The following is a 16,315-nucleotide window of genomic DNA, read 5'->3' as shown; positions in this document are numbered from 1 at the left end:
TCCATAACTTCGAAATGATTTAAACTTGTTGAAAAATCTTGAAATATAAAGCAATTTTTAGATTTAGCAACTGCGCTTAGTTCATTATGCATGAGTTTGATGGTTGTGAAACATGAATAAGTAACGTCATCGAGTATGCACTATCTAATTCTAAAAAGAAAACAACCATAATAAAAAATGTATATCATTTAATAATTTTTACAATGTATAGATACAAAAGCTCCCCATTTCCAAACCTGAAAAATGTTCACAAGGTATTCCACTTCTTCAGCCCCAATTTCTTTACTACAGACATTTGGGACAACCTTGTCACCTTATTCTTCCTACATCAACAACACAAAATTAATAGCACTACCAAGTCTCAGCACGCTTTTTGACGCTTAACCCTAAATACTCATTTGCACCTAATCACTCACAGACCCATCTAAAACTTGATATGACGCAGTCTTGCCCGCACACATTCCCCGAACCCCTCCCCAAAACCCGCTGAAAAGCCCTATACAGTCCCGCTCCAAATATTAATCGTCGTCTATCACAAACCCCGTTCTCCCTTGTTGAGCATGCTGGTTTCTCTGGAGGATGTTCAAGCACTGGTTGAGGCAATGCAGACTAGCAGCTGAGGTGGCTTTGAGCAGCAACAGGTTAGGGTCAATGAAGAACTTGCTCCCAGCCGATTCTATGGATCTGCACAAAGCTGTATCAGCCTGTTCCGTCTGGTGTAGCTGAGAGCGGACGCTTCCCAACGCGTCTAAAACTGCCAGATGCTCCTTAGGGGGTAGTGGCGGGCTGTTGGCCGAAATCGTCTGCGTGAAAGAAATGAATCTCTTTTGACATTTGGTAAGTTTGAAAGTCCACCTGCTTCAATAGGGAGCTTAAGCGCTTTTTCAACTTCATTATTTGGTATTTTAGTGAGACACGTCGAGAAACGAACGTTTTAATTAATGGCCTTTTTATCTTATATCGCCACTTAAGGCTTCCTAATCTTCGCGGTTTATAAGTTGTAATTGGATTAACGCGGAAAGTGTGATCGATGAGGTGATCATTTAAAAGTGAACAAACCTCCTTGCTGGACTTGCTGGAATGCTTGTGGTCGCCAAGAATCAAACTGAGTCGCCTTTTGATCTTCATCGCGGCTTCCGTAGGTATTAACGACTTGTCCGTCGCTACTCAGCCGTACAACCGCACTGAACGCAGATATTTATGCACGACTTAAAACTGGCTCAGACGTTGTATAACCGCACTCGGACATTGGCCATTTTTTAGCTTCGCCATTTCACTTATAATTACTGCGCGATATTAAGCGAACAGGGGAGTGCAGGAAACAATTGTAATTGATATTGTTACACAGTTATCTCACCTTTCAATACCAGGGACTTGGATTGAAACGCTTCTAGAGATAAATGTGGGTTTTAGTGTTGTTGAACTGTCCTGGTATGTATGTAGGAGAGAAAAACAATGCCAAACGGAAGCTTACAAAGCGCAGAGATAAGGCCGTCTATATTTAGAACACGCAGAGTGCACATAATTTGATCAAAATTGTTGAGATTGGAGCATTAAGTTGATATTAAAATTCGGTATTTGAATGTTTTACCTTGGTGTGAGACTCAGCTACGGCCCTTAATCCATTCACCCATTCCTGCCTCGCCTTGGCGTCTGAGGCGCGCAGCTTCAGCATGTCACCAGAAGCGCAATTTACAGTAAATGTCCTCGAATCTTCCTCGCTAATAAAAGAAAAACTATTTAAAACGTTTCAGAAGCGCAGAAAAAATTACCAAAATGATTCATCACAGTTGCCTGCATCTGATGACGTATAACCCTGAATCGTGGCGACCTTTAATTACTAACGGCTGTTTTCTCAATCACCGACCAACCCTTTTGACAGTTCTTATTTGTTTTTTCCATTTCACAAAATATGGCGGCGTTGTTTGAAATTCCCGATAATTTCAGTCAAAAAAGTTAGTTAAAAACCCGATTTAGAGGGTTTCAAGTGTGAAATTAACAAATTCCGAGTCTTTATTTAACGAAGAATCGTTATAACGCCAGCGATTATATCAGCAGCGGCCGGAATGAGCGTTTCAAAATTCGCCCCCTAAAGCTTGCGGGGATATGACGTAAGTATGTAAGTGATCATTTGAGTTATTGACAAGTGGTACAAAATGATTAGTTTTGGAATGGGCACCTATTCATAGGTGTTGGTCAACCTCTAGGTACGCGGATCGCTTCTATACACTCTGCGTGAAGCAATACCTCTTAAAGTTTAAATCAAATGAAAAACTCTTTATTATCCACAAGTTGCAAGACATGACGATGTCAAATAAAAAGTAAAAAGTAATAACAAATATAATGCAAAATGAATACCCACAACAAATACTCATAATGTTTCATAGCATTATAGGACAATTTATCTAAACATTAGCTATTCAAATGCTTTTTGAATAGGTTTATGAAAAGTATGGTTTACATGAATCAAATGGATTCAGTGAATATGTATGTCTAATTATACTCATTTGAAGTATGAAATGTTTGTCAATATTTGTCAATAGACCCCCAAAAAAGTATCTCATAGCTAAGTAGCTATAAACACGTCCACCTGCGAAGGGTGATTGGCTTACAGTCTGCAGTGTGTCATCTTTGTGATCTCATGATGATAATGCTAATGATCAAATTTTACCTTACTAAATTCTCTGACTATTTCTGCTTAATACTGCCAATTACGGTGACAGAGAACAGTCCAAAATCATTCTAACTTACATAGTAATATAATATAAAAACTCACAGCTACCTGGGACATATCACTGCTCCTGCAAGATGTAACGAAGCCCTCGGAACAGTACCTTCAGGTTTTTCACCCTCACAAAGGTAATAATGCAGCAGACCCGCATTGGCATCCACCAAGAAGTACCGGTGTTGCCAACCCTTAACTACATTGGTATACTTGTACAATTGACCAGAGAACTGCCTCTGTTTGGTGTGGAGGTCCATTACAGACTATAACATGAAAAGCATTGAGAATTGAGGGCACTAGAAAAGAGCTGCAAAAGGTGTTTTAGGGAGGTCTTTTTTAGGGGCTATTGGCGAAGTTTTAAGGTTTTTTTATCGATTTAAGGAATTTTAATTATAAATAAATAGTGAAGATATAACCTCAATGTTTTTGTTGTGCGTCATGAAATGTCAAAATTTTAATCCCCTCTTTCGTCAAGGAAGGCCATGGGCGTAGTGGATCACAGAGGGCGATGAGAAACAAGATTAAGCATGAGTAGATAAGAGAGAGATACGGAGTTTTTCATTGATTGTTTCGTTAAAGTAGTGCGCGAGGTATCTTCGAGCGTCAAAGATATTAAAAATGTTACATTATTTAACTCAATAAAGTATTTATTTCCCTGTTATGAATTTTGGTAAAATTATAAAAATTTTCTTTTTGGCCCTTATTGAACTTGCAGAAGTATCTAGATTCTATTCATGCTGCAGTCGTTGGAGCATAGATGGCAGCACGTACTTTTGAAACAACTTTACGGCGGCAAATTTGAATTTGTTAACACTAAAGTCAATCACTTTAAACCCCCCTTTTAACCGAGTTTTCTAAGCGGTTGGGGTAGTTTTGAAATTAAACAAAAGCTTAAAATAAAACCCCTTCTATTTCGTATGTTTTTCGTGCGTGATTTGGCACACTAAAAGCTTGGATTGGTCTGGCCTGGACAATTAAAAATCTAGCTAAATGTAGGTAAATAAAATTAATTACATAACATTCACGTTAGAGTCTATGTCGTCTACAATGCGATAGTCTCTTACACCGAAAACATTTAACATTGTTATTTAGCTAAACGCTAAAACAAAATGAAACGCTTAATTAGAAATTACACCTTATTTAATGATATATAAACTTTTTTACAAATATGTTACAACTTAATAAAATATAGATTTCTATTTTATTGTTTAATATTACTTTAAATGATAGTCAATAACGAAGGAATTAGTATATCATCGTGGAGTTGAATTTTCTATTGCACTATGGTGGCAATAATAGTAAACTTAACAAACAGTAAACAGGACCGAATTAGACTCCCAAATAATACAGCAAGTTAATTATTATAACTTGGTAAGCAACAATCCATTTCAATGGAGTTGTGTTGTATGGCAAGTTATCAGTAACCAAAAAACCATGTAAATTGATAAATGCACTATATTGTTATAATAAAGAAAAATTTAATGTTAAAAAAGCGACATATAGAATGACTCAAAAATATATTTCATTAAGAGGAAGCTCAGCAGGGAAACTTCGGTCTTAAAAAGTCCCCAAATAGAGCAGCTGTCAGCTTCAACCAGTATTATACCTTCAAGGAAATGTAAGCGTTATTTTTGAATCTCCCTATACACAGTGAAAGATGAATCACATTTATATTATTATATGAAATCTTTGTAACTTATGACTAAAGTCAAAAATTGTGCCTGTACACTGTGGTTCCAAATTAAATACAAGTTTTTAACCTGAAATTGTGGCAAAAAATGGAAAAACTTGTATGAAAAATGGGCCAATATGAACCCTTCTTAGGTCTAGACAGGGCATCACTGGGGCTGGCAAATACACGTCCAACAATTGCTTAAGTAATATTAACCTAAAAACTGTATTAATTTAAGCAAATAACTAGTGAAATGTGCTTGTTACATTTGGAGCCCCAGTGATTCCCAGAAATAATGTAATGAAGAGATATAAACTAACAACATAGTTAAATTTGAATTAATAATACTATTAGAGCAGTGTGCACTTGCGCTTAGGTTTGGGTGGCATTACAGGGCACAGTACTGCTCTAATTGCTTCATCAAACACTGTTTTCAGCCCTTTTTGTGTGAGGGCTGAACATTCCAAGTATTTAACTGCACTTATCTCCTTTGCCATAGCCAAGCCCTAACATCACACAAAATTTAAAAAAAAAATAATAAGAAACTTTAATAGTTTACCTGAGGGTAAGTAATTGGGGCTAACTTTTTATCCTTCAATTTCTCAATGGTGCTTTTGTCTTCTCTTAAATCCAACTTTGTGCCCACTAAAATGATTGGAGTGTTGGGGCAGTGGTGCCGTACCTCAGGGTACCATTTAGCCCTGACATTTTCAAATGAGGCAGGATTGACCAAAGAAAAGCATATAAGAAACACATCGGTTTGAGGGTAAGACAGAGGGCGCAGCCTGTCGTAGTCCTCCTGACCTGCAGTGTCCCATAAACCCAGGTTTATAGGCTTGCCATCCACCATAACATTCGCAGAGTAGTTGTCAAACACTGTAGGTATGTATTCCCCAGGGAATGCATTTGTTGTGTAGGATATTAGGAGGCATGTTTTACCCACCGCACTAGAATGGTTTTAATGTGACAGTTATCTGGTAATTATTGATAATTATTTGAGATTTCTGAGTTATGACTAATGATGTTACAATAAAATGACTGTGTCGTTCTTGCCCCATTTAAACATTTTAATGACTGCAATATGTTGCCAAGAAACAGGAAATGCCTTTTAATTGTAATGATAGGATGCAAGTTTTAATTAAGATCTAATAATGATGAGAACAACTCTTGGAGGTTTGGCACTTGTCATTTTTTTGGGAGGGGGTATTATTCACATGAATTGGGGCTTACCCATCTCCGACGACAACACACTTTATCGCCTGCATCCTAGGTTAATCAATGCGATTAGAGTTGATACAGATAACAATTAAAAAACACAACTTTTCACAAATTTGGGTGTGTAAGGTGTCAACACGGCAAGGCCGAGGAAGCAGCTGAATTATAGCGCTGTGCGGACATGCAATTTGCCTATTTTCGAGCTGTTGCTGAATGATTTTCGGATATTGTTTACGTAGCTTGCGCCCACAATGGTCAGTTTTTCAATTATAAATATTTATTTTTAGGTTTTTAGGACTGAAATCGACCACCCGCACTAACCGAAAGAAATTCTGGACGGGCTGCGGCATTGCCACCGCACCAGAATTTCCTGCATTAAACTTATTTGAACCCTCTAGAAGTAATAGACTATTGAAGATTTTTTATTTTTCGAGTGAGTATAATAAATTATTATGGTTATTGGACATAAATGTGGCGTCGGTAAAGTGTTTTTTGAATTAAAAAAAACATTTCTGATTATAACGGACATGGAGAAATAGCAGTACTGAGTAATTGCTTTATGGCATGGCAACAAGGCAAATCCGTTCGATTGACAGTGACACGTAGGAATGTCATTATTCCCAAATGAATTGCCTGTTTGCAAAGGTTAAATGTCTTACTTGTTCTATTCTCCAAGAACAACACAATTGTCTTTAACTGAGAATTATAAAATTTTAGTTGAGTGATAACAAATTCCGCAAAAATCAACGAAACGACTCACACAAAGATAATTTTTAGTGATTTCAGAAATTTATTCAAAAAAAAGCTGAATATTTCAAAAATTGCATTTATTATTTATTGCAAAAAATATTACTGAAAGTCTATTTTATTTCTTTTTCGATCCACCTACATAGTCAAGAGGTCCCCACTATGGGCTTGGGCCTAGTTTTAAAAATAATCTTCTGCCTAATAACACATCGAACAGAGTATTCAGTATCTCCACGTTCGTTTACCCCCTTTTGAAGCAAGGCCAGCGGTTTCTCCATTTTCACTTCTTTCCCATAAAGCAAATGGTGGCCGATTATCAGTATAGGCTGCCCCTGCTTAGTATAGTGCAAATCGCCAATAAATTTGCCTTCAAACTCAGTCCCGGAGTGCGATTTTAGGTCGCCCTGCAGCTCGATTATGCTGTAGTCTTCGGAAGCAGCGCTGAAACAAAAATTAATGCTAAAATATGAAATTTGTAATGACGTATATGGTAAAAGATGAAAAGAAATAATGCAAGAGATCGTACTGGAAATGGATTTAATATTAAACAACAAAATTAATAACGGAACTTCTTAAACAAAGGATGTTTGGCTGTATTGCTAGATTTTTTGAATTCATAGTAAACCGCGTCATCAGCCCCTGACATAGAGCCCATGCTGCCAATTCTTCTGTTGCTGCCGGAGCCCCCTCGAGAGCCCCCTTCCCCTGGCAATCTCTCATCCTCACAGTCAATATCACTGGCTGCCAGAACCTGCTGCAGGAGCTGCCCTTGTTCCTCTCGCGTTTTATACATCAAATCCGGTTCGTTTTCCATGCCAGCCAACTTAGTGATCACTTTGTAACTGTAACCTTGGTTCACTAGGAACCGCTGCCGTTTCCGAGAGTAGTTCATTTCCATTGTGTCCTATTTTAGAGTAGAAGAATAAATTGTCCTATATAAACGTTAGAAAAGGAAAAACTACCTGCGAAACTAGAGTGTAAAAGAAGGCGTTGTATTCTTCGGCGATCGCCCCTTTTTTGGCTCTCAGTATGCGCCCTAATCTTTGAGCTTCTTGCCTTCTTGATCCTCCGTGGGATGAGATTTGGATTAGCACATTTGCTTCAGGTAAATCAAAGGAAGTATCTGCTACTTTTGAGACGAAAATGGTGTTAACCTGAAAAAATCCAATATCGAGTTGATATTCCGGCTTTAGAGTCGATTAATATCCTGTCAAGTTATATTTCACACTCCGGGGCGCGTTTACAAGAGTTGTCGGTCGATTAAGATTTGGAATTTTCATGTACGTATGTCATCATACGCTTGATAATAGCTGTATACGCGCCCCTGCTGTTAAAAGTAACAGCATATCAATAATATCGTCCTCATGCAACAAACCTTCGGATTAAATTTGAAGTTTTGCAGTATCTGAATCCTCTCACTCTGCGTGGTAGGGCCGTAAATGTACGGCTTATTCATCTTGATCGCATAATGTTTCAAAGCGAACACATTATCAGAAAATACAATGGTCTTATCCCCGCGTCTCTCATGGTACCGAATCAAATACTGCGTTGCCATGAATTTGCTGGGATTCATAACGTACAAGAGTAATCTTTTGCTTGTTTTACAAACCAGATACTCGCGGTAGAATTCCGGAGTCATTGGGCACCACACTTCTGCACATTGCACCCTGAAATCACTCCTTCCTGCTTTTCTGCATAATTCAGTTCTCGCACAGGCTCACCTGGCAATAAAGCCCTTTTTCTGCAGTTCCAGCCAGTTCGCTTCATATAATTTAGGGCCGATGAGGAAGTTAAGATCTGCGATTTTGTCGTCTTCTCTGAGGAGGGTCGCGGTGAGACCCAGTTTGCAGTGAGACTGTACTATTGTGAGCACTCGGCGGAACATTTTTGCAGGGATTGTATGCACCTGGAACGTATCTTTTGTTCAGAAATCATCGGTAAAAATCACGTTGAAAATGATTTTCGTAGAATCTCAAGCCCTACTAAACAAATTCTCACCTCATCCAGTACCATAATGCCCCATTCCTGTTCTTGCAGCCATTTCATTGTCTGCTCGGCTTCCCATGACCTCTTCTGAGTGTGTGTTATCATTGAGTATGTAGTGACTAAAATACTACAACCCTAAAATATCAATTTTCTTAAAATTATAGTAAATATTGTTTAAATCTGAGTTCACCATAGGTTTGTCTTTGGCCTCAGAGGTAAATCGACAAATCATGCTGTCATCAGCAGTTGACCACATTTTGAATTGCTGTTTCCATTGTTCCACTGACACTCCTGAATTGCACAATACTAGCGCCCTTTTCCTTACTGTGCAGCAAGCAGTGACCCCCACTAAAGACTTCCCAGCTCCACAGGGCAGGACTATGACTCCAGACCTGGCACGTCCATTTCCAAACATCTTCCTCAGGCTCTTTTCTTGATATGGCCTTAATACAGCAGAGGGTCTCAGATCAATGTTTATGTCTGGGTTGATAGTATCGTTTCTAGAAAATACTTTTTATTGTGTGTGAAACAATCATGGACTCATTCAAAACCTGAAGTCATATTCAGCTAACAGAGGGTACTCCAGCTCAATACATCTCTTTTGAATTACTTCAATTTTCTCTTGGTTGACTTCAAATGAGACTGTTTGAAGACCTGTATCTTCCTCCTCATCCTCATTGTCCATTTTTTCATAGAAATTTGTAATATCATCTGGCACTGTAGCTCCTAAAACTCATGGTATTACACCACTGAGATTTGGAGAATAAAGGATAAATACCTTCGCTGTTAGGCTCAAAAGAACCTGCAGCCTTTGTTCCAAAAGTGGGGATTGTTTTCTTCTCTTGGACCTACAAAAATTGAGTGCAACTAAGTTTTAAATCATAAAATACTTCAGTCTAGCATCATATGCAACAGAAAAACAGTCCGAAAGAAATGAAACCAGAAAATTTGTTCTAAATCATTCAAATGGGAAAATTTCACAGTTTAATATTTTTCTTTATTCACTTTCATCTATTTTCTGCTGTATATGATGGCGACCTCACACACCTGTGTGATAATATCCTCCTCTCCATCACCCTCTACATTCCTTCTCAATCTACATTCCTGTATAATAGGGTCTTTAAGTAGCTTCTGAAGGATATCTGGGAAAGGACTTTCAACGAAATATTTATTGTGCTTCAGCACCAATTTAACTTTCCCATAAGATAAGGTACAGAGTTTGATAAACTCAATTATGCCATCAGGTACACTAGTCTTACTGCAAAACACTATTCAAGACTTTTATACTCAAATGAATGGGACAATTTATACCTTAGACGTTTTAAATACTCAATAATGTCATTGGTTTGAAGTCCCACACTTACAGCCGCATATAATGAGTATGCAGTAAGCTTATACTCGTGGATATGTTCAGGCCGACATACTGGCTCAGATATTGCTATAATGAAGAATTATAGTAAGAATTAGGTATATTTAAGTGAGTTAAATCAACCTATTAGAAAGTCATGTGCATGTTTGTAAACAGGCGAAAAAGACTCTAGAAATATGTGTCCATTTGGGGCCACCCAAAGTGGCCTTGAAGTATTGTCTAGTTTCAAAAGCATTTGAGATCGATAGTCCTTGGCGCCAAATTCATCTTCCTGGATTTTTTCATCGTTTTTCTCAGCGTCTCGAGCTGCTGCATTGGGCACAGAAGCCTCATCTCCTTCTGATTGTAAGATATATATTAATCAAATTAAGCAGCCTGGGATGTCTTACCTGTTGGTACATCTTCGTCCTCAGGGACCCAAGCCTCTTCATTCTCCTTTTTGCGCCTCTTGGCTCCCTTTTCGCTTTTGTAACCGGGGCGCTTAGGAGGTGCCATATCACACAACACAAACACTAATTTTTCAAAACGTTGCGCAAATTTACACTTTTTAGAAGAAAATTTGTGTGGATGCGGACCGGGTTATTAGTTTTCTTTATTTATTTAAATAATTAAGTGTAAACCTTTTAATGTAAAACGACAGCCGTTCTAACCTACAAATTCTAATCATTTCTCTGTCGCACGTAGTTAAGTATACGAAGAAAACAAAGAAGAAATAATCGAAGTCACAGTCTGCTAGCCAACGAGAATACTTTTAAATTGCTCTTAATCAAAACGGCGCGAACATATAGATCCGGGTTTCATTAAATTTAAAGCAAACGCTACTTATCCCTGAGGATTATTTAAAAATGAAACCATAAACTCACCATTTAATAAATATCGGCGTTACAGTCTTGCAATGCGACGAATTCTCCACAACAAACATTTTAATTATAGTAATGATCAGCTGGTTCCCCTTCTTTGTGTTATTTACATGTCACTTGTCTTTGTCAATATAACAATCTCTTTGTTTTTTTACACGAAATGAAAAATGGCCGCCTTGTTAGTCTTTTTCTTGGCTGATTGAAATATTAAAAATCTTTTTTTCTAATTTGTAGATAGAATTCAGTTTAAACCAAATTTTAGTGGAAATAGAATATCGTAAAATATATACTAAATAAAGAGTAAAAAACGAGTTTTACTCAACTTGATTTTTCTAAAAGAGCATAAATAAAACAAATTAATTTAATAAGTTTTTACTTCATTATAAAAGTTTTATTGGTCTTAAAAAGGCTTCTGTCCGTCTTGTACACTAAGCATCGGCGATTGTGACTTCAACTTCTACCCCGGGCTCGATGTTAATTGAAGTAATTTGCTTCACAATCTCTGATGGTGAGTGCAAATCAATCACTCTCTTATGGATTCGCATCTGGAACCTATGAAAACCACCATAAACCGTTACATTCCTCATAAATACACCCTAAATACCTATCCCAGGTTTTGGACCCTTCACCACAAGGCGTCTTCCTTGTAGTAATCCTCAATATTTTATTGGGCAATCGCACTGGTCCCTTGACGCGTAACTTCTGCTTTTTGGCAGCATCAATGAGGTCGGAGCACACCTTTTCAAGGGATTTAACATTTCGAGAAGTGAGTGTTATGCGAATGCGGTGGATTGGGGCTAATCCACTGCCTTCACATCCATTGACGTCTTTAGTTGCCTGGAATTTCGGAATGACGGGGTCCTACAATGGAGGGTTTTTAAAGGGCTAGCGAGCACAAGACATAAATGGGCGCTTACCATGATAGTTGACTGTTCTGGTCGAGTTAGTTCCTTGGGAGTTACCAGCGCTGAACCAGAAAAATCAAGACAGAGAAAGAACCGTGCTCGTGGCCTCAGCAAAAGTGATAAGTGAGGTTAAGTTACGTAGTGCTGGGCGATGAGTATCGATTGTATGTATTGTCAGCGGTTTTTAATAAAAATGCTTTTTCAAACCTTAGGGCGAGGAAGATTTTGCATAGTTTCTTATGGATAAATGATGGGTTTAAAACTAGAATTTTTGAAATATCTTATAATTCCGTCAGTAATTCGATTATTCTAAGTCTCAGCTTTAACGTTGTATTTATTTACTTTATCTACATTATCTATCTCTAGATTATTTAGATTGTTTTTCAGTTTAGCTTATCCTTAGTACTTCTTCAAATGTTTACATGTCACACTGACAGTTAACGCTAACGCGTTGCGTCAAAACAAAGCTCTAAAAACAGCAAATTAAATTAAAAAAAAAAAAAAAATATGTTTTTTCCTTCATAAATATCAAAAACCCAAAACACTTGCGTCACAATTCGAATTTATAATCTTAAAATGACGTGATAGACTGATCAATTGAGGCTTTCGCGATTGCACAAACTCGGGGACTATGCTAGGGCCAGGCAGACCAAACTCAAAATGGTGAAAACCAGCCCCAAAAGCTCCTATTTGCGGCGATACCGAACATGTTTCATCATAGGAATAACGATACTATTCGCCCAAATCCTGTTGGCTAGTTTCTTTCTTGATTTAAGCAAAAGCAATGTCGAGCCTGAACGTTGGGAACCTTCAGACTTGGAAAGGGAGTCTGGCTTGAACAATGAGGCTCTTAACTCTGCGAGGCGTAGTGATGAAGAGGAGACAAATTTGCTTGCACCACAAACCAAAAAAGCCAATAGTACCATTCAGCTCAAAGTGGAAGATTTAAGTTTCGACTTACCCTGTCAGATCAATGAGAAGCAGACTTTGTCGGCATTAAATCGAGCTAAATCTCAAAGGTGTAAGCAGCTGATTGCTAATATATCTTGTTTAGCTGCAGAGGGCCTATTGTACCCAAAAAAATTGCAATCAAGTTGTCCAAGTGGGGGATTTATAGCAGGGAAGACCCTTGGATGTTTTAGAGATGAGAAAAATTTCCGTATTCTCAGTGGCTACTATGGTGTTAATAAGCTTGAGAATTCACCTAAATATTGCATGAATTTATGTCTGCAAAGCGGATTCCCTTATGCAGGAGTGCAGTATGGGTATGTAATACTTTTTACTTACGATGCTATATACATTTGTATTACATAACATTACAGACAAGAATGCTTTTGTGGGTCAGATGAGCCTCCTTCCGGCTCAAAAATTCCAGACTCCTCTTGCAATATGAAATGTCCAGGGGATGTTCATGACACTTGCGGGGGGTATTACAGCATGAATGTTTTCCAAACGGGGATTAAAAGTTGGTGCTTTCCATTGCTTTGATAAATAAATGTAATTTCCTTTTTATGTTTTTTTTTATAGAGTTTTCTCCTCAAATTGCCAATGACTCTTTTGCAAATAAATCCAGGAAAATTGTTTTCTTGTTAACTCTAAATGGAAGGGCATTACGGCAAGTCATTAGGCTTTTAAAAAATATTTATCATCAGCAGCACTATTACTACATTCATGTTGATGTGGTAAGTGTAGTAAAATATGTGAGTGGTATATTGTTGATGAATTTTTGTACACCAAAATAGCTCATGAATGCATTGAAAATATCTCAAAATCCCTTGGAAATACTTTGAAAGTGTACATCAAAATACCTCAGCAATTAGTCCCTCAAAATGTTTGTAAAATGATAGCTTTTGGTAATTCTGAGGGATATTATAGCGACAAGACTATCTATTCCGAGAACTCCTCCCTCTAGAAAAATTCCCAAACATCCGCTTAACAAGGAAGAGATTTGCAACAATATGGGGAGGAGCATCCCTCTTAGATATGCTCCGCTCTTGCATGTCAGAGCTGCTTGAAACTGACTGGGATTGGGACTTCATCCTTAATCTCAGTGAATCTGATTTCCCAGTCAAACCTTTAGAAAGACTGACCCAGTTTTTAAGTGCAAATCAACACAAAAACTTTGTGAAGTCTCATGGGAGAGAGGTGATAACTTTTTTTGCATTTCTCTTGATTAGGGCTTTACTAAAAATTTTTATTATGCAGGTACAACGATTCATTCAAAAACAGGGCCTTGATAAGACCTTTGTGGAGTGTGAGTATCGCATGTGGAGAGTGGGCAATCGGAAGTTGCCTGCAGGGATTCAAATTGATGGCGGTAGTGACTGGGTCGCGCTCTCTAGACCATTTGTTGAATATTTGGCTAATCCAGATGCTCTTGTTACAGGTGGCTTTTGGTTTCAATTTTTCTGGGTCTTAACTAACTCCTTTCAGGACTTTTAAAAATCTTCAGTCACACCCTTCTGCCAGCTGAAAGCTTCTTTCACACCCTGCTCAGAAATTCCCAGTTCTGCGAGAGCTACGTGGACAATAATTTGCACGTGACCAACTGGAAGCGGAAACTGGGATGCAAGTGCCAATACAAGCATGTTGTCGATTGGTGTGGCTGTAGCCCTAACGATTTCACCCCAGACGATTGGTCAAAAGTGCTCAACACCCAATCCAGGTGAAAGGATTTTGTTGAGTTTGTCCATAACTTTGTTTGATTTCTTTAGGTCTCTGTATTTTGCCCGCAAATTCGAGCCAATAGTGAATCAAGCTGTGATCTTACAGCTCGAGTTGTGGCTGCACAATCTAGATAAACCTTCCAAACAAGTATGTTTCTATTATTCCCAATTCCTGCTTCTTTAATAAAGTATCTCAGGTCCAAAACTTGAAGTCTTACTGGCAGAACATTTACCATCACCAAGACTTAGGCCTGGTCCTTGATGACGCCCTTATGACGTTTGCTAGCAGCGCCTCTAGAGCCACTTTACGGCACCTTTCAAATGGCACAGCTTGTAATTTAACCCTCAACATGCCTCTGCAAGTCCACAGCTTCCACTATATGGACAATTACAAGTACACACTCTTCCAGTTTGGGGGTACAAATGGGGGAAACTTGGAGGTGGCCATAAGGCCTAGGACTAAAGCGGAGTCGACCAAAGGCAGCGTTATAATGGAACATTTGCAGTACTTATTGGTCAGCTCTGATTATGACCAAAAGGAGCAGCTCAGTAGGAACTTCCTGAGGCTACTGTCACCCTATTCGGAGCCTGTGTTGGCCTACAAGTTTCGGACTTTCAAGATGTTGAGTAAGCAGTATAATTTCACCTGTCTGTGGATTGATCCAGAGGGCAATTTACTGGACGTTTCCACGTTGTTGGTAGATGAGGCGACGTTGGGGGGACACGTGAAGCCAAGCTTGAAGCAGCCGCTGCTACCAGGTAAACCCAAATATTTCTAAATTTCGCTGTTATATGTATGTGTTATTTTATGCGATGAGCAGCGCTTTTTCAACTGACGCGTTTATTTTCAGGCACTTGGAAGGTAAAACTCATCTACAAAGACGCTCAGCTGGCGCAAGTCCCCTTCCCCATCTTTCCTCTGCAATACTTTTCTGGCAAACCCATCTCCAGCCACGAAATTTCATTCCTGCATTCCGGCCTCACATATCCCTCCACATTGGGCGAAAACTACTCGAAATTCCTGCCCAACGCGGCGCAAAAGCAGTTGCTAGAAACGATTGCGCGAGCCAACTCCGAGAAGCAAGGCGAGGGACTTTTGGAGTGGATAGACAAGTCTTTTAACACGTTTTATGCCGTGGATAAAGTGTGTGTGGATGGAGAATACAACGAGAAAGTTTGCCAGAGAGATGTGAATGCCTGCAGGACTACACAGTGGAGTAGTTTAGCCCCAGATCCAAAGAGTGCCATAGGGGAGGTGAATGCCACAAGTGGGATGTTTGACGTGTGGTGAATGAGGTCAGGTAGGTGTGTTTCTGCTGTGCCTTCTCGGTGAAAGAGTTTTTTCCAGAGCATTTTGTATATTCTTTTAATTTAATACGTTTTTTGGGTCCCAAAGAAAGGCACAGCGAGGCCTTCTAAATAATTAACAAATTTAGCCGCTAAGGGGAATTGTGATATTCAAATGGTGCTCAATTCTGTAATCTAAGCCTGACTGTATCCGATTGAGTTGACATCATTTTAGACCTTAAGTTGCTCCTTGTTTAATATTTTGATTCCTATGATTTCCCAGCTGGTATTGTCAATTTACGAGGTAATACGCATTGTACATTCCAATTGGGTATATTTGCCATATGATAATTATTACGTTGACTACGATTTTAGCGCAATTTTAGGATAAAAATTAAGTGGGATTTAACTACTTTAGATAGGAAATTGAAATTATCGAGATCTTTCTAAGGTTAAGCGACCAATGAGCCAGTAGTTGAACCAGTTCACGTGTTAGTTTAAAGTATTTTTTATAATGTAAGAATAAAACAGAGACCTGCCAAGATTTCGTCAGTTTTCATTCAATTTTTGACGATTTCTCTGGGGGCTCCTTGCAGATCTGAAAGATAGACCCATGTAAGGTATATTGTGTTAATTACAGCACAATTTCTAAAATCGAAGTTGATAAACTACGGTTATCTCGCCGGTATTTTGTGTTGTGTGGTATTAACTGGCTGTTCACGGTTCTCCCGTTTGAATGAATTAAAATTTAAACGCAGCGATCGTGCTGTATTCTCTCTCATAACCTTACATTAAAGAATAAAGATCCAGTTCTGTCGTTTTTTATATTTAACTTTATTACCATATTGCGAGAATTGAATTTACCAGTTAAGCAAAAGACGCC

At 38.5% G+C, this 16,315-nt stretch overlaps 6 protein-coding genes across 8 annotated transcripts; 1 reads left to right on the top strand and 5 right to left on the bottom strand.

Moving 5' to 3' along the window:
- Positions 1-173: 173 nt before the first annotated feature.
- Positions 174-3,225, bottom strand: LOC136411689 (oxysterol-binding protein-related protein 11-like). The gene is made up of 5 exons (XM_066394347.1): positions 3,142-3,225; positions 2,783-2,988; positions 1,592-1,721; positions 541-803; positions 174-323 (listed from the first exon to the last, which is right to left on the bottom strand). The coding sequence occupies exons 1-5, from the start codon at positions 3,163-3,165 to the stop codon at positions 248-250; spliced, it is 699 nt and encodes a 232-aa protein (XP_066250444.1). The 5' UTR covers positions 3,166-3,225; the 3' UTR covers positions 174-247.
- A 391-nt stretch (positions 3,226-3,616) lies between these two features.
- Positions 3,617-5,963, bottom strand: Rac1 (ras-related protein Rac1). The gene is made up of 3 exons (XM_066393922.1): positions 5,628-5,963; positions 4,957-5,344; positions 3,617-4,903 (listed from the first exon to the last, which is right to left on the bottom strand). The coding sequence occupies exons 1-3, from the start codon at positions 5,660-5,662 to the stop codon at positions 4,748-4,750; spliced, it is 579 nt and encodes a 192-aa protein (XP_066250019.1). The 5' UTR covers positions 5,663-5,963; the 3' UTR covers positions 3,617-4,747.
- A 481-nt stretch (positions 5,964-6,444) lies between these two features.
- On the bottom strand, positions 6,445-10,659 carry LOC136411464 (chromosome transmission fidelity protein 8 homolog). Its single transcript, XM_066394041.1, has 2 exons — positions 10,578-10,659; positions 6,445-6,800 (listed from the first exon to the last, which is right to left on the bottom strand). The coding sequence occupies exons 1-2, from the start codon at positions 10,634-10,636 to the stop codon at positions 6,506-6,508; spliced, it is 354 nt and encodes a 117-aa protein (XP_066250138.1). The 5' UTR covers positions 10,637-10,659; the 3' UTR covers positions 6,445-6,505.
- Positions 6,880-10,663, bottom strand: hay (ATP-dependent DNA helicase hay). 2 transcript variants are annotated; one of them, XM_066394039.1, is made up of 13 exons: positions 10,578-10,663; positions 10,104-10,226; positions 9,838-10,053; positions 9,657-9,783; positions 9,393-9,603; positions 9,124-9,193; positions 8,897-9,071; positions 8,536-8,845; positions 8,358-8,480; positions 8,081-8,265; positions 7,735-8,026; positions 7,322-7,513; positions 6,880-7,263 (listed from the first exon to the last, which is right to left on the bottom strand). In XM_066394039.1, exons 2-13 carry the CDS (start codon positions 10,207-10,209, stop codon positions 6,916-6,918), a joined length of 2,355 nt encoding a protein of 784 aa, XP_066250136.1. In that variant the 5' UTR covers positions 10,210-10,226; positions 10,578-10,663; the 3' UTR covers positions 6,880-6,915. The 2 variants fall into 2 exon arrangements, with proteins under 2 accessions (XP_066250136.1, XP_066250137.1); XM_066394040.1 differs by having other exon boundaries at positions 9,838-10,050.
- A 267-nt stretch (positions 10,664-10,930) lies between these two features.
- LOC136411365 (small ribosomal subunit protein uS10-like) lies at positions 10,931-11,632 on the bottom strand. Of its 2 annotated transcripts, none has more exons than XM_066393901.1 (3): positions 11,492-11,632; positions 11,179-11,411; positions 10,931-11,126 (listed from the first exon to the last, which is right to left on the bottom strand). In XM_066393901.1, exons 1-3 carry the CDS (start codon positions 11,492-11,494, stop codon positions 11,003-11,005), a joined length of 360 nt encoding a protein of 119 aa, XP_066249998.1. In that variant the 5' UTR covers positions 11,495-11,632; the 3' UTR covers positions 10,931-11,002. The 2 variants fall into 2 exon arrangements, with proteins under 2 accessions (XP_066249998.1, XP_066249997.1); XM_066393900.1 differs by having other exon boundaries at positions 11,179-11,435; positions 11,492-11,625.
- A 326-nt stretch (positions 11,633-11,958) lies between these two features.
- oxt (Xylosyltransferase oxt) lies at positions 11,959-16,252 on the top strand. The gene is made up of 9 exons (XM_066394463.1): positions 11,959-12,744; positions 12,802-12,944; positions 13,007-13,161; positions 13,355-13,624; positions 13,685-13,865; positions 13,913-14,144; positions 14,194-14,293; positions 14,343-14,904; positions 14,997-16,252. The coding sequence occupies exons 1-9, from the start codon at positions 12,140-12,142 to the stop codon at positions 15,434-15,436; spliced, it is 2,688 nt and encodes an 895-aa protein (XP_066250560.1). The 5' UTR covers positions 11,959-12,139; the 3' UTR covers positions 15,437-16,252.
- Positions 16,253-16,315: the final 63 nt, after the last annotated feature.

The sequence above is a fragment of the Euwallacea similis genome, chromosome 10 (genome assembly GCF_039881205.1).
Source record: "Euwallacea similis isolate ESF13 chromosome 10, ESF131.1, whole genome shotgun sequence".
Lineage (NCBI taxonomy): Eukaryota > Metazoa > Arthropoda > Insecta > Coleoptera > Curculionidae > Euwallacea > Euwallacea similis.
This window is presented reverse-complemented; position numbering and strand designations above follow the sequence as displayed.

Excerpts from the sequence above, each read along its gene's own strand:
- LOC136411689 (XM_066394347.1), bottom strand. The coding sequence starts at position 3,165 with ATGACGCACAACAAAAACATTGAG. Across the intron at positions 1,722-2,782 it reads GGAGCAGTGATATGTCCCAG|CGAGGAAGATTCGAGGACAT; the intron begins GTAGCTGTGAGT and ends TTCTTTTATTAG. Across the intron at positions 324-540 it reads GCTCAACAAGGGAGAACGGG|GAAGAATAAGGTGACAAGGT; the intron begins GTTTGTGATAGA and ends TTGTTGATGTAG.
- Rac1 (XM_066393922.1), bottom strand. The coding sequence starts at position 5,662 with ATGCAGGCGATAAAGTGTGTTGTCGTCGGAGATGG. Across the intron at positions 5,345-5,627 it reads TGTGTTGTCGTCGGAGATGG|TGCGGTGGGTAAAACATGCC; the intron begins GTAAGCCCCAAT and ends AAACCATTCTAG. Across the intron at positions 4,904-4,956 it reads CCCCAATTACTTACCCTCAG|GGCTTGGCTATGGCAAAGGA; the intron begins GTAAACTATTAA and ends GTGTGATGTTAG.
- hay (XM_066394039.1), bottom strand. The coding sequence starts at position 10,209 with ATGGCACCTCCTAAGCGCCCCGGTTACAAAAGCGAAAAGGGAGCCAAG. Across the intron at positions 8,027-8,080 it reads AAAAAGGGCTTTATTGCCAG|GGTGCAATGTGCAGAAGTGT; the intron begins GTGAGCCTGTGC and ends GAGTGATTTCAG. Across the intron at positions 7,514-7,734 it reads ACTTCAAATTTAATCCGAAG|GTTAACACCATTTTCGTCTC; the intron begins GTTTGTTGCATG and ends GGATTTTTTCAG.
- LOC136411464 (XM_066394041.1), bottom strand. The coding sequence starts at position 10,636 with ATGTTTGTTGTGGAGAATTCGTCGCATTGCAAGACTGTAACGCCGATA. Across the intron at positions 6,801-10,577 it reads ACGCCGATATTTATTAAATG|CGCTGCTTCCGAAGACTACA; the intron begins GTGAGTTTATGG and ends TTTTTGTTTCAG.
- LOC136411365 (XM_066393900.1), bottom strand. Across the intron at positions 11,127-11,178 it reads GGGTCCAAAACCTGGGATAG|GTTCCAGATGCGAATCCATA; the intron begins GTATTTAGGGTG and ends TGGTTTTCATAG.
- oxt (XM_066394463.1), top strand. The coding sequence starts at position 12,140 with ATGGTGAAAACCAGCCCCAAAAGCTCCTATTTGCGGCGATACCGAACA. Across the intron at positions 13,866-13,912 it reads TCCAGATGCTCTTGTTACAG|GACTTTTAAAAATCTTCAGT; the intron begins GTGGCTTTTGGT and ends AACTCCTTTCAG. Across the intron at positions 14,145-14,193 it reads GTGCTCAACACCCAATCCAG|GTCTCTGTATTTTGCCCGCA; the intron begins GTGAAAGGATTT and ends TGATTTCTTTAG.